The 14,934-nt window shown below is 35.8% G+C and overlaps 1 protein-coding gene across 2 annotated transcripts in view; it reads left to right on the top strand.

Moving 5' to 3' along the window:
- The window catches only part of LOC129740978 (uncharacterized), a 284,659-nt gene that overhangs the window by 166,102 nt on the left and 103,623 nt on the right, over nt 1-14,934 (top strand). For both annotated transcript variants that reach the window (XM_055732644.1, XM_055732643.1), the window contains exon 3: nt 11,258-11,436. In XM_055732644.1, the coding sequence (XP_055588619.1) occupies nt 11,258-11,436 (179 nt within the window). The remainder of the gene's footprint in view (nt 1-11,257; nt 11,437-14,934) is intronic.

Here is a 14,934-nt window from a genome sequence, read left to right as displayed (position 1 = left end):
GAGGGCCTGAAAAACAAATGCTTTTTATGCAAAGCTGAAAACCACATCAAAGCGGATTGTCCCAAGCTCGCCGGTCTCCGACAAAATGAGACTGATGCTGAGCAACAAGGTGATCGCTCATTCAGCCAGGTAACAGCTAACATACGTCTGGCTACAGCTGCGTCTTCGGCTCTACCAACAACATCTTCAATGACCAAGCTTCCATTGAAACCAATCGTACAGCGAACCATACCACAAAAACCGAGCGAAAACTTTGCCGAGCAGTTGGGAGCGATCACCAAGGAACACGACGCCAACTACACAACCGAATATCCCACCATCAAGGAAAGCTCCGAAGCAGCCAATTCTACTACCAACCAACCAATGAACGTACCCGAAGATGATCGTGCTGAAGCACCGGTGAATGACGATCGGGTTCCATTCAAACCAACGAACAACGAAGAGCCAACACGAACGGCGGTAACGGTACCAAATTCTTCAATCAACATCAAGTCGACGAAAGCAGCGAAGCCGAAGCGTGATTCCATCGGCATGTACGAAACCGAAACCGATGGAGAGGGAAAAAGCGGAACGGAGTATGAAGATGCAGCATCTGACGGTGGCGTTTCGAAAGGGCTTAAAACTGGAAAACGACGAAGTGCATCGGTGTCTTCTACAGAAACAGATGGAGAAAAACAGCTAGGTTCAGGTAAGGGTAAAGGGAGAAAGATGAAGAGCGCTAAAAAGGTAGATTCTGTGCTGGGTGCTATCGCTAACCGTTAGTTGCCAGTTTTTTTTTTCTTATTTTGCGTTTAAAAGCTCACATCTTTGTTCCTTTGCCTTTGATTAGATTTTCATTTAAATTTTTAAACTTGCTTTAGAAATTTTCATTTAAATTTTTAAACTTGCTTTAGAGATTTTTTATACTTTTGAAATTTGATATTTGTACTTAATTTTTCCAAGCTCTCTTCTTTTAACAAAGTTCAAATTTGTCCCTTCTATTCGTTTTGTATTCGTTGTTTCTTAGTAATTTTGAGTCATAACTTGGGTTCTATTTGTCTATACTATGTCCTTTTCAAGAACTATTGCAACGATTAATTTGAATGCAATCAGCTCTCATCTTAAACAGTCACTTTTAAAAGAGTTTGTGTGGAATCATGATATCGACATCATATGTGCACAAGAAGTGAATTTTGAAAATTGGAGATTCCTTTCTTCACATCTTGCTTACGTTAATATCAGTTCTGATGGTAAAGGAACGGCAATTCTTGTTCGAAAGACAATTGAAACTTCGAACATAATAATGAATAATAATGGGAGATTGATTTCAATGGAAATAGATGGAATAAATTTCATAAACGTATACGCACACTCTGGCTCAGGTTTCAAAAAGGAGAGAGATCAGCTCTTTACAAACGATATACTTATTCATTTGAGTACCACGAAAAGTAATGTAATTGTTGGAGATTTTAACTCGATAATTTATTCCAAGGATTCTAATAGTAACATAAAAAATATAAGTAACGGTTTGAAGTATTTAATTACAACTCTAAATTTGATTGATATAGAGCATCATGTAAAAAAAGGAAAAACATTGTATACATTTTATCGCGGAAATAGTAAATCACGTTTAGATCGTATGTATGGTCCTCATGTTTTTGTTGAGAAGATTAAAAACATTACTACTCTTCCTCTTGCATTCTCAGATCATCATGGAATTTTATTGAAATACGAAATAGGAAATAACAATCAAATCACAATAGGTAGAGGTTTTTGGAAAATGAACTCAGGGTTACTTAATAATGAAAATATATCGGATTTGTTTGTTGCTGAATACAACAGTTTGAAGCAGAGAAATTCTTATGCAAGTTTGAGTTTTTGGTGGAACAATGATCTCAAAAGAAAAATCAAATCTTTTTTCAAATCTGAAAGTTTTAAACTAAATCAGGAATACCATAGAGCAAAGAATTTTTATTACGTTTGTTTAAAAGAATTGGCAGAAAACCCAAACATCGTTTCAAACTATTCCGATGAAAATATTTACATAAAATCTAAAATCATGGATTTAGAGCAGCAGCGACTTAACCAATATAAATATAAATTAAAAGCCACTACCATTTGCTCAGATGAAAAAATTTCATTATTTCAATTATCTTCTTTCATTTCTAAAAATAGTTCTTCAGCTCAAATGAAACTTAATATAAATGGTGAGGTAACGTCCGATCCAACCAAACTTAAAAACTATGTTTATAGTCATTTTTCTGAAAGTTTTGTAGACCATCAGGTAGGAAATATTAATGATCAAGACATGCTAGAATATTTGACAAACAGGATAGATTCGAATGAGAATGACAGATTGGTAGAACCAATTTCAATGGAAGAATTGAAACATGCAATCAACGGTTGTTCGGAAAAAAGTTCTCCGGGTATTGATGGAATAAGTTACGAGTTCTATAAAAAGTTTTTTGAAACTATCAAAGACGATATGTTACTAGTATTCAATTCTTATTATACAGGCGGGCAATATCCACCGGCATTATTCACGGAAGGTGTAATAACACTTATTCCAAAAAAAGGAGATCCTGTTGAGTTAAATAACAAACGTCCAATAAATATGCTCAATACCGACTACAAAATCTTTATGAAAATTCTTTGGAATCGTTTACAACCCCTAATGAGTAAACTGTTAGGTCCAGGACAAACAGCGTGCATCGAAGAAAAATCTTGTGTCGAAAACTTGAAAGTCTTGAGAAATTTAATTTTGAAAGCTAACAACTCGAAACAGTTAAAAGGAATGATTTTAAGTCTAGATATGGAGAAAGCATTCGATAAAGTGGATCACAAATTTTTATGGGCAGTTTAACGGAAATTCAATTTTCCTGAAATTTTCGTAGGTTGTTTAGAAAGAGTTTACAAAAACGCAACATCTAGAGTTTTAGTAAATGGATTTCTCACTAATCCATTCAGAATTGGAAAATCAGTGCGACAGGGTTGTCCGTTAAGTATGGCATTGTTCACGATATACATTGAACCTCTTATAAGAAGTATCTACCAAAACGTAAACGGAGTTTTGATAAATGACATTTTCATAAAGATAATAGTGTATTCCGACGATATACATGTATTTGTGAGAAATAATAACGAATTTGACATAGTACTTGAGCTAGTTAACTATTTCAGCATATTTTCCAAAATTAAGTTAAATTTAAATAAATCAAGTTATCTGAGATTGAATAATTGTTTATCAGGACCACATCAAATAAAGGAATCAGAACAAATTTGTATTCTTGGAGTTATTTTTAGTCAATCGATTGAACAAATGATAAACAGTAATTATAACAAACTGATTTCAAACATAAAATTCACTCTTATTCAACATTCCAGGAGAAGTTTGAATATTTTTCAAAAAGTGTGGATATTGAATACATATTTGTTGAGTAAATTATGGTACATTTCGCAAGTTCTTTGTATGGATAATCGTCATATAGGATTGATTAGACAAATTTGTATAAAATTTATCAGACAGGGTCATTTTTATTTTGTATCGAGTAGTGAGTTTTACCTATCAGTTGATAAAGGGGGACTCTCTCTTGTTGAAATCGAAGCGAAATCTCAATCATTATTTATCAGGAATCTTTTATATAGCAGGAATGGTCAAACAAATTTAGACGAATTAATGTTGAATCAATCAAGGAATAATAAACTTACTAGAAATTTTAGAGAATGCATAACGCTTGCCCAGGAATACAAAAACTTACCTCATTTTAATACAAGTAAATCAATATACGAATCTTTGATTAATAAACAAAATATACAGATAAAAATAAAACAAGAGTTGCCGTCCCTACCATGGGAATATATTTTTGAAAATTCCAATAAAAATTTTCTCTCGTCTGGACAAAAATCCATATTGTTTACGTTATTCAGAGATTTAATAACAACCAGAAAAAAATTGTTTAAACATAAAGTTCGCGGAACAGATTCTCCTTTATGCGCAATTTGCAATTCATTAGACACAGCTCAACATAGAATCAAGAGTTGCACGTTTTCGAAGCCCATATGGTGTTGGTTGAATAATAAATTAGAACATAACTTAAAATTAAAATTAAACGACGCGGAAGATATTTTTTCTTACTCTATCAACAAAAAAAATTATAAGATGAAAGCTGCTTTGTGGTTAACAGTTTCAACAATTGAATACATTCTGAAGAAAGGAGATGGTGTGGATACTGACGAGCTTGAGGCTGTGATTCGAAGTGCTCGTTGGAACAATCGAATGCTATTTGCAAATCATTTTCAAAATTATTTGAACTTTGGTTAAAGGAGAAATGATAGGATTTTAAATTTGGTTTTGTTTATTATTTTTTTTCAAAATAAGGAAAATCAGGTAGCTAGACAGGAGTGAATGTTCAAAAACAGTTTTTTTTTTCATTTAAAATTTCCGGTTTTTTTTTTTAAATTTTTCATTTTTTTTTGTTTTTTTTTATTTTAATTTTTCTTTTGTAAATAGTTTTAAGTTTCAGTAAATAAACAAAATTTAAAAAAAAAAAAAAAAAAAAAAAAAAAAAAAAAAAAAAAAAAAAAAAAAAAAAAAAAAACGCCAGAGGACAGAGTTTACTTGAAGCACTTGCAAGGCTGAATGTGGACCTGGCGAACGTAGGTAATACTAGAACCTACCATAGAGAGGGACGTGAATCGATTATAGATATCACATTTGCTAGTCCCAGATGGACAAGTAATTGGAGGGTGAGCGAAGACTACACTCATAGCGACCACTTTGCGATCCGTTATCGTGTGGGTGAAAGTGCACACACAGTCAGCCAGAGGAGAGGCAATGACAGGTGAACGACGCTGGAGGACACAACAATTTGACCGGAATGTCTTCGTCGAGGTTTTGAAGTGGGAGCAAAACCTGTCAAACTTGTCGGCGGAAAACCTGACGAAAGTACTCACACGTGCTTGTGACGCAGCAATGACGAGGAGAGTTAATCGTAGAAACCCACATCCACCAGTTTATTGGTGGACTGAGGAAATCGCGAATTTGCGTGCCACCTGCCTTCGCGCTAGACGAAACATGCATAGAGCACGAACTCAAATGGAGAGAGACGAGCGTAGGCCGCTTTTCAAAAATGCGAAAAGAAACCTATGCAAGGCAATTAAAGAGAGTAAAAAGGCATGTTTAAGGAAACTTTGTCTTGATGCCAATGACCGACCATGGGGCTATGCCTACAGGATAGTCATGGCAAAAAACAAAAGCGGTAGCACACCACCTGAAATGTGCCCCAACAAACTGAGGGAAATAACGAGAGAGCTGTTTCCTCATCATATTATTAATAGCTGGCCGCAAGTCCCGTACGACTGGGATACGAGCGATGAGTAGTTAATATCGTTGGAGGAACTGCGGGACATCGCCAAATCCCTTCAGCTGGAAAAGGCTCCGGGTCCAGATGGTATCCCGAACATTGCAGTTAAGACCGCGATTATGGAATTTCCCGAAATGTTCCGATCGTCACTGCAGATTTGTATAGAGGAAAGGATGTTTCCAGATATTTGGAAACGACAGAAGCTGGTTCTGCTGCCCAAACCAGGAAAGTCATTGGGGAACCCATCGGCATACAGGCCAATATGCCTACTGGACACGGTTGGAAAGATTCTGGAAAAGGTGATCTTGAATCGTATCCAGCGGTACACCGAGGGCGAAGGCGGATTGTCCAACAATCAATTCGGCTTTCGAAAAGGGCGATGCACAGACGACGCCATTCGAACTGTCATTGAAGCGGCTGATAAAGCCAGACTCAAGAAGAGAAGAGGGGACCGTTTTTGTGCGGTAGTAACATTGGACGTGCGTAACGCCTTCAATAGTGTCAGCTGGGCAGCGATTGCTTCTTCGCTTATAAAAATGAGGATACCGAAATATCTTTACAAATTAGTGGAAAGCTATTTCCAGAACCGCAAGCTTCTATACATGACGAGCGAAGGATTTCAGGAAATGGATGTTACAGCTGGAGTACCGCAAGGGTCGATACTGGTCCCGGTTCTGTGGAATATTACGTATGATGAGGTGCTGACATTGAGCCTGCCAGAGGGAGTAAAGTTGGTTGGTTTCGCGGACGATGTCGTGCTACCACTGATAAGCTGATATAATTCCCCCTGCGTAGGAGAAAAATTTTCATCGCCCAGAACTCCTGGCGCCAACTAGCTCATCATTCCCTAAGCTTCGTTTCCCGATCATGTAATGATACCAATAGCTAAATTTCGATTTTTTCGTAAATCATTAAATTTTCATTTGACAATTCTAAAATATTTTTTATGAAGAGCTATATAGCTCAGTTAGTTTAAATTTTAGTTTCAATGTATCGGATCAACTCCATTCTCATTGAAGAAGAGTGTATGATCTTTTGAAAGTTTTATCCAAAGGGGATATTAGAAGAAATTTCATATGATCTAGAAAGTATTTTCTTTAAATAATAAAATGCCAAGACTAAATCGTTCACCAGAAGATCCTTTTTTAAAGAACCGCGAATTTTTTCCTCAAAAAGATAAAGAACATTTTCGTATCTATAACTTTTATTCTTTTGCTTAAATTTATTCTTAAAAACTGTTAAACTTTAATTCAATTATAATGTTAAAAAAAATTTAAATTTAAATTTCTTATTAATAGGAATAGTTTTTTTTTAATATGAAGAATTGCATTTCATATGCAAGCACGTTTCAAATTTTGTTCCTCAAATTCAAAGCTCAATGAATCTAGTACATTTCAACCATCGGGACCTTTTTTCACTGGGAGGTCAACATAACAAAAATTGAACACCATAGCAACTTATACTTTTGCACGCAGAAAAATTGTAGCAGGCTAAAAATGCTTGGTAGATAATAAAATTTCTATATATTTTTCTACGTGTCATTAGAACACGTGGAGTAATTTTTGAATGCTAGCGCCCCATCACAACCAGTGTATTATTCACTTACTAAGCAGTTAAGACACAAACCTTTGGTTGATGGGAATGTGGTTCAGAGTTATATCAGTTTATCAGTGGTGCTACTAGCGACGGGTTACTCTACAGAAATCGTCCAGCTAAGAGCTTCAGAGGCTGTAGATGCGGTAGAGAGCTGGATGCACTCCAAAAGTTTGCAGTTGGCTCACCACAAAACCGAGATGGTCCTGATATCAAACCTGATTTCACCGCAAACAGGCAGGATTACAGTTGGATCATGCACTATCGAATCAAAGCGTGAGCTTAAATATTTGGGTGTGATGATTGACGACCGGCTCAGCTTTAAAAACCACGTTGAGTATGTGTGCAAGAAGGCGGCAACAGCAACGGCCGCACTCACGAGGATAATGGCGAACAACTCGGGGATCCGAAGTAGTCAGCGAAGGATAATTTCGAGTGTAGTTTCGTCAATCCTTCGATATGGAGGAGCGGCCTGGAAATCTGGTCTTAACATCCAGTGTAACAAGCAGAAGCTGAACAGTGTACAGAGGCGAATGAATTTGCGGGTCATCAGTGCATACCGCACCGTTTCGTCGGAGGCTGCATGCGTTGTAGCGGGAGTCATGCCCATCTCGGTTTTGTTGGTGGAGGACTCATATTGCTACGAAAATAGAGGCATGCAAAACGTGAGAACACGAGCCAAAGATAGCTCCATGGCTAACTGGCAGCAGCTGTGGGACAGCTCGGAAAAAGGGAGGTGGACCCATCGTTTGTTCCCAAACATCAAAGAGTGGATGGAGAGAAAGCATGGCGAAGTGGATTTCTACATGACGCAATTCCTGACTGGTCATGGATGCTTCATGAAGTATCACCACAGGTTCGGACATGCGGCCTCGCCGGTCTGCTTAACATGCGGTGACGTGGACGAGACACCCGAACACGTGGTATTCTATTGTCCAAGATTTGAAGAGGAACGTGCCAACATATTCGCCGCCTGCGGACCAGAAACGACAGCGGACAACATGTTGCAGAAGATGTGTGATGACATTGACACATGGCAGGCAGTCAGTGATGGGCTCGCCCGGATAATGGCTGCTTTGCAAAGGAGTTGGAGACTGACGCAAATTGCAATCGACGTAGGATAACGTAGGTTAACTTTACTAAGCTTAAAGAGTCCGAAGCTATGGAATGAACTACGCAAAACAATCAGCGTAGCCGATGGGACCACAACGTGAAGATGATGTTGGGCGGTCAGGATGATATTTAATTAAAATATGAACTTCTTGGCGAGTGTTGCGAAAGTAGCGCTATTCGTGAATTAGACACCCCCTTACCGAAGTATTGCCTTAGGGCAGGTACCGGTTTGGGAATTAGTCTGACGCCCCAGGTGGAGTTTAGGGCATATGTATATACGGATGAGTATATAACGAGTTGACCCATTGTTCCCATGTAGACACGGCACTCGACGTGCATTGGGAACAATTCGTAAAATTCCTTCTTCGCATTTACCACCTGGGTAACCTAAAAAAAAAAAAAAAATTAAAAAAAAAATTAAAAAAAACAAAAAATTAAAAAAAAATAAAAAAAAACACACACACACACACACACACACACACACACACACACACACACACACACACACACACACACACACACACACACACACACACACACACACACACCTTCAAAATGAGGGGTGTTCAGGTTTTTTGAATGCAAAATTGAAAGAAATACGTCATGTTGATGTTGACCAAGTTTTGACCGTATCACCCTTTAGAATTCGGATAACTAGTCGCTAGAGGAGAAGTGATGCTTAAAGTTTCCAAGACAAGAGGTTTGTGTGTTTAAACCTCGAGTCTTTTTGATGCAAAGTCGTATCCCGAGTTGCAAGAAGAGATATCTGGTCTTGAGTCATCAAGAGAAGGAGAATGCCTGTCAACCTCGGAACGTAACGAAGAGAGTTCAGATCTCGAGATGATGGAGGAGAGTTCAGGCCTGGAGTCACCAAGAGAAGACGTATGTGAGGTATTCTGGAGTTATTACCAGGAGATGTCGGTTTCCAAGTCGTTTGAGTTCAGGTTTCGAGTCGTAATGAGGGGAAGTATTGAAGTCGTTACTCGTCTAGGCTTAAAAAGTAGCTACGGTCAGTCTCTAGTACTTACATTTATGAACAAACTTTTTTCCCAGAAGTGTTTTCGGGAGACAGACCAGCGAAGTTAAATTTTGCAAGTCGTATCACGTGTCTCACAGAAATGTCCCTTTGTCCCGCGACGATTTACATTTGTTGATATCATACACTTCGGTTTCTTGTAACTTATTATCGTTCCTTTTATCTTAGGATTGATTTTTTTTTATGTTATTACTCTGATATAGCCAATACAAAAAAAAAATCTAATTAATGATAATTTAGCGAAAAAAAAAATGGAAAAAGTCAATGGTAAAATTATTATACGATTGCAACACTACTGTGCTGCGATTCAATGTAAATTTTTAAATTTTTTCTCGTATTTGGCCAAGATTTTGTTCAGATTCGTCCTTTTTTTACAATTTAAAAAAAAAGTCCTGAATGAGTACCGTGTGGTAAAAGTATGGTATGCTTGAGGTTAAAGATCATTGTTCTTTTTATCAACAATTTGGAAGATATCTTGCTAAAAATCGACATTCATCTAATGTGATATTAAATAAGCAATTTCAAATTGCTCGGCACCTGTTTCGACGTGTTTTGTTCCAAATTTCACAGGAACCCATTCTCTCTGGTTATAAGCGCCCTAAAAGCGACAAGTCATCTCACCACCTCATAGTTGTTGGAGACATTTTGAAAATCAGAGAAGCCCCCACATAAAAAAGATCTTGTAAAATATCAACTGGTAATACCTATATTACCTGGTTGAGAATAATCGACTTAAAACCATGGGGGCAATAAGATGGAAGAAAACGAAGGAAATCGAAGTAATCGTTTTTGTATTTCTATTAAAAACTTGACAGAATATTCGATCTAATATTCGTTTGGCAGAATATTTGAAATGGTCAATATTTGGTTTTCAGCCGTGGGACACAGGTTCATGGCTTGAGAACCTCCTGCCATAACAAGCAGATTCTTGCAGCACACCGCTAGTTTTTATATCATTCTGGCACAAAAGGGACATTACCGGATCAGAGGAAAAAAAATAGCTCATCGGGTTGAAAAACTCCCAAAAACTTGTGATTGAATATGAACTTTTTGAAAGAAAAACCGACGACGGACGGGTACGAAAAAAAAATACTCCCAAAAACCATAGACGAAACACTTACTTCGGTTGTGCTTTTGGGTTCATCATCATCGTTCGTTTTTTTTTCTCGGTTGCAAGCTTGTCTCTTCCGACAAAACATAAATCCAATACTCTGTACTTTGCTCTTAGCATATCCCCGGCAAGGCCAAGTTTCGTTGATGCGGAACCGAAATAAAGTGGAAAAACGCTCTCGGACAGGAAGGAAATCAACCGGACCCGAAACATCCTTTCCGGCAGAAGGCACACTTTCCTGTTGGCGCTGTTGGCTGGAAGCAAAAATAAACGGCACTTGCATTTTTGACCGGCTTCGATGCCGAAGATTCCAGATTTGATCGAGAGGAAGTTTGCATTCAAGAAAACTTGGTTCTTTTTTTATTCAACTATTCTTGCTGCTGGTTCTGGTTGTGGTTCTGGCCGAAATATGTGCATATCGTCCAAAGAGAGAGAGATGAATACAACAGTATAGAAGCATCATGATGATCCTTGAAAAACAGCCTCAATCCTGTTCGGCATCAGGATCAACTTTTACCTCGACTGGCTCCGAAGCAAGGCCAAATTTATATTCATGACACGGCCATCAAAATTTTATGGGTAAATATAATAAATTCGTGAATACAGAGCTTTTCCATTCACACTCGCCGGTTGTTTTTGGTTTCTCTGCTGGTTCTGGGTAGGTTTTATCGAAGCATCCAGTAAAAGGTGCTTTTTTTATTCCTGTATGTGTCCAATGAAGCCTTTTCCAAAGTTATTTGAGAGATGTGGAATTTGGCAGAATGGGTTGTGAATGGATTATGAATAAAAAATTTGGAATGGGGAATGGAAAATATTAACACCTGATTGTGGAAGCCGGAAGCCGGTAGTTTGGATGTTCCATTAGATGCCATAACAGCAAATTTTTGGTTGTGTATTGTGAGTATGCTGAAATGGTGGTTTGAAAACTGCTCAGTTTATGCAGAAATTTTACACATCCTGGTTAAAATTTTTGAGCAATAAAAATTACCATGATTGATTACTTTTATCGACCTCAATCTACGAATAGTTAATGCTAACATTTTTCTTATTCGTTTTTTACAGCTTGCAATCGAACGTTGTACGGAGAGGTGGGAAGAACCTACGAGCTGCAGCTCCAGCCGCATCAGCTGCAACAATTTCTTCAGAAGAACCAGGAGCATAATGGTGGCAAAAATGCATATCCATTTTTGTGCCATTTCAACTTTACTGCCCCCGGAGGTTCTTTCGGAAATATTGTGCAGGTAAGAAATTGCAGAAGTCATACATCGAAATGGAAATGGAAACTTCATTGATCAAATTGCTAAGAATTTTGTTTAAACAAAGGTTGATGTCACAAAATTATTAATTTTTGATTCTTTTTTTTTTGCTTTTAACCAATATTCCAATAAATAATAACCTAATAAATTTAGACATAAGACGGAGGTTTCGTTCGCTCTTCAAACTAGATCTATAATCTTCTTTTCAAAAACTTTTCTTTTTAAAGCCATACAATTACCTTAAATATTTCAGTTGTTTTGTCCAATAATTTGTTTCGAGCCTGTCAAAATAATTCAACAACGGTAATCTGAAACACTCCAAAGCTCTGTTTTAAATTTTTTTTTCTTAAAAAGCAGTCCAAAAATGGTAAAATACTTTCAGGTTAAACGTACAAATTTCAACAGGTAGATGCAACCAGTGTAAATAATAGGGACCATTTCTTATAATTTTGGAAATTGTTTTCTCCGAAACGCCTTCATTCCCAAAGTTCACCCTCAAAGCCGAAGTTTATTTATCAAATGGCGATATTTCAATTACTAAAACCGTTCATCAACTTGATGAATGTGGAAACCGTATAACTGTCAGTAGTTCAACACAATAGCCACTACATCTTGATTACAGTTTGGTACCAATGTTGGGCAGTGATTTTTCTTCGTTTTTCCCACTTTTCATCCCCTGCAAAACCACATTCGATAATTAATCACGTTTTGCGCTGTGGCATTCCGGAAGCCGGGATTGCGATCGACACGGCCGGCCAACCGAAATGGCATTGGGAAAGTTGAATGGGTGGATTCAATGGGCGGCTAAGAGTGAGGGTATGAGTATTTGTGCGGCAGCTGCTGGAAGCGAAGAGTGGAAAAGCTTCCATTAATAGGAAATTGATGGCCGAAAGCAAATCTGCCAAAAACCGCATTCGGAGAACGCCCACCAGACTGGCCCCAAAATTGCGAGGGCACACAAAAAAAATCCGCTTCTATCTATCAATTAGGACGGCAGCCATCGAAACATGGAAATTCACTCAGCCATTCGCCAGGCTTTGGGCTGATTTGATTTCGCTCTCTTTGGTTTTACTTTTTTTCTACTTTTGTGCGGTTCTTCACTCTTGCCTCAAGCCCGATTTTGCTGGACCACAAGCCATCATCCGAACACGCAAAGAACATTTTTCACTTTCAATTTATATGACCACCTTCTTTGACTTTTGGCTTGCGTTTTTTTTTTCGAAGCTCTCATTTCATAGCTGACGACATTCACTGGTTGGCTTTCAAGTGTGCTGAAGTTGATTTGTGACGATGGACGACAGTTTCCAATTCATTTCATTTTATTCCATCGAATCGTTTGCAACTTGTCACTCGTGAGTGCTAGTGCCAATTCGCCAGAGCCAGATGGATAATGCTCGATTATTTTCATGACTTTTCTTAACAAAGATATGTTGCCGGAGGAAAAATTCACGGAACCTGAATGAACAAATCCCATAGATTTTCCCACTAGAAAAATCTGCAAGAACACCCAAAGAAAATGGTTTTCGTCAAAAGAAATAGAATAAGCCAAGAATTTTAAAAAAAAGTTCACTGCTTTGTGCAAAAAATTAAAATTGGAATATTCTTTAACGCCAAAAGTATTGTACTTATCATGAAATTTTTAATTAAAAGGGATATTTGAAAATGAAAGTCGCGGAACCGGATCGATTTTTTTTTTTCAAATGATCTTAGATTCCTTAAAATTGTGCTGATGAAATCTAAAAAAAGAATTTCAATAGAATTAACGAAAATGACAAAAATGACAAAAATGACAAAAATGACAAAAATGACAAAAATGACAAAAATGACAAAAATGACAAAAATGACAAAAATGACAAAAATGACAAAAATGACAAAAATGACAAAAATGACAAAAATGACAAAAATGACAAAAATGACAAAAATGACAAAAATGACAAAAATGACAAAAATGACAAAAATGACAAAAATGACAAAAATGACAAAAATGACAAAAATGACAAAAATGACAAAAATGACAAAAATGACAAAAATGACAAAAATGACAAAAATGACAAAAATGACAAAAATGACAAAAATGACAAAAATGACAAAAATGACAAAAATGACAAAAATGACAAAAATGACAAAAATGACAAAAATGACAAAAATGACAAAAATGACAAAAATGACAAAAATGACAAAAATGACAAAAATGACAAAAATGACAAAAATGACAAAAATGACAAAAATGACAAAAATGACAAAAATGACAAAAATGACAAAAATGACAAAAATGACAAAAATGACAAAAATGACAAAAATGACAAAAATGACAAAAATGACAAAAATGACAAAAATGACAAAAATGACAAAAATGACAAAAATGACAAAAATGACAAAAATGACAAAAATGACAAAAATGACAAAAATGACAAAAATGACAAAAATGACAAAAATGACAAAAATGACAAAAATGACAAAAATGACAAAAATGACAAAAATGACAAAAATGACAAAAATGACAAAAATGACAAAAATGACAAAAATGACAAAAATGACAAAAATGACAAAAATGACAAAAATGACAAAAATGACAAAAATGACAAAAATGACAAAAATGACAAAAATGACAAAAATGACAAAAATGACAAAAATGACAAAAATGACAAAAATGACAAAAATGACAAAAATGACAAAAATGACAAAAATGACAAAAATGACAAAAATGACAAAAATGACAAAAATGACAAAAATGACAAAAATGACAAAAATGACAAAAATGACAAAAATGACAAAAATGACAAAAATGACAAAAATGACAAAAATGACAAAAATGACAAAAATGACAAAAATGACAAAAATGACAAAAATGACAAAAATGACAAAAATGACAAAAATGACAAAAATGACAAAAATGACAAAAATGACAAAAATGACAAAAATGACAAAAATGACAAAAATGACAAAAATGACAAAAATGACAAAAATGACAAAAATGACAAAAATGACAAAAATGACAAAAATGACAAAAATGACAAAAATGACAAAAATGACAAAAATGACAAAAATGACAAAAATGACAAAAATGACAAAAATGACAAAAATGACAAAAATGACAAAAATGACAAAAATGACAAAAATGACAAAAATGACAAAAATGACAAAAATGACAAAAATGACAAAAATGACAAAAATGACAAAAATGACAAAAATGACAAAAATGACAAAAATGACAAAAATGACAAAAATGACAAAAATGACAAAAATGACAAAAATGACAAAAATGACAAAAATGACAAAAATGACAAAAATGACAAAAATGACAAAAATGACAAAAATGACAAAAATGACAAAAATGACAAAAATGACAAAAATGACAAAAATGACAAAAATGACAAAAATGACAAAAATGACAAAAATGACAAAAATGACAAAAATGACAAAAATGACAAAAATGACAAAAATGACAAAAATGACAAAAATGACAAAAATGACAAAAATGAC

The sequence above is a fragment of the Uranotaenia lowii genome, chromosome 2 (assembly GCF_029784155.1).
Source record: "Uranotaenia lowii strain MFRU-FL chromosome 2, ASM2978415v1, whole genome shotgun sequence".
Taxonomy (NCBI): domain Eukaryota; kingdom Metazoa; phylum Arthropoda; class Insecta; order Diptera; family Culicidae; genus Uranotaenia; species Uranotaenia lowii.
This window is presented reverse-complemented; position numbering and strand designations above follow the sequence as displayed.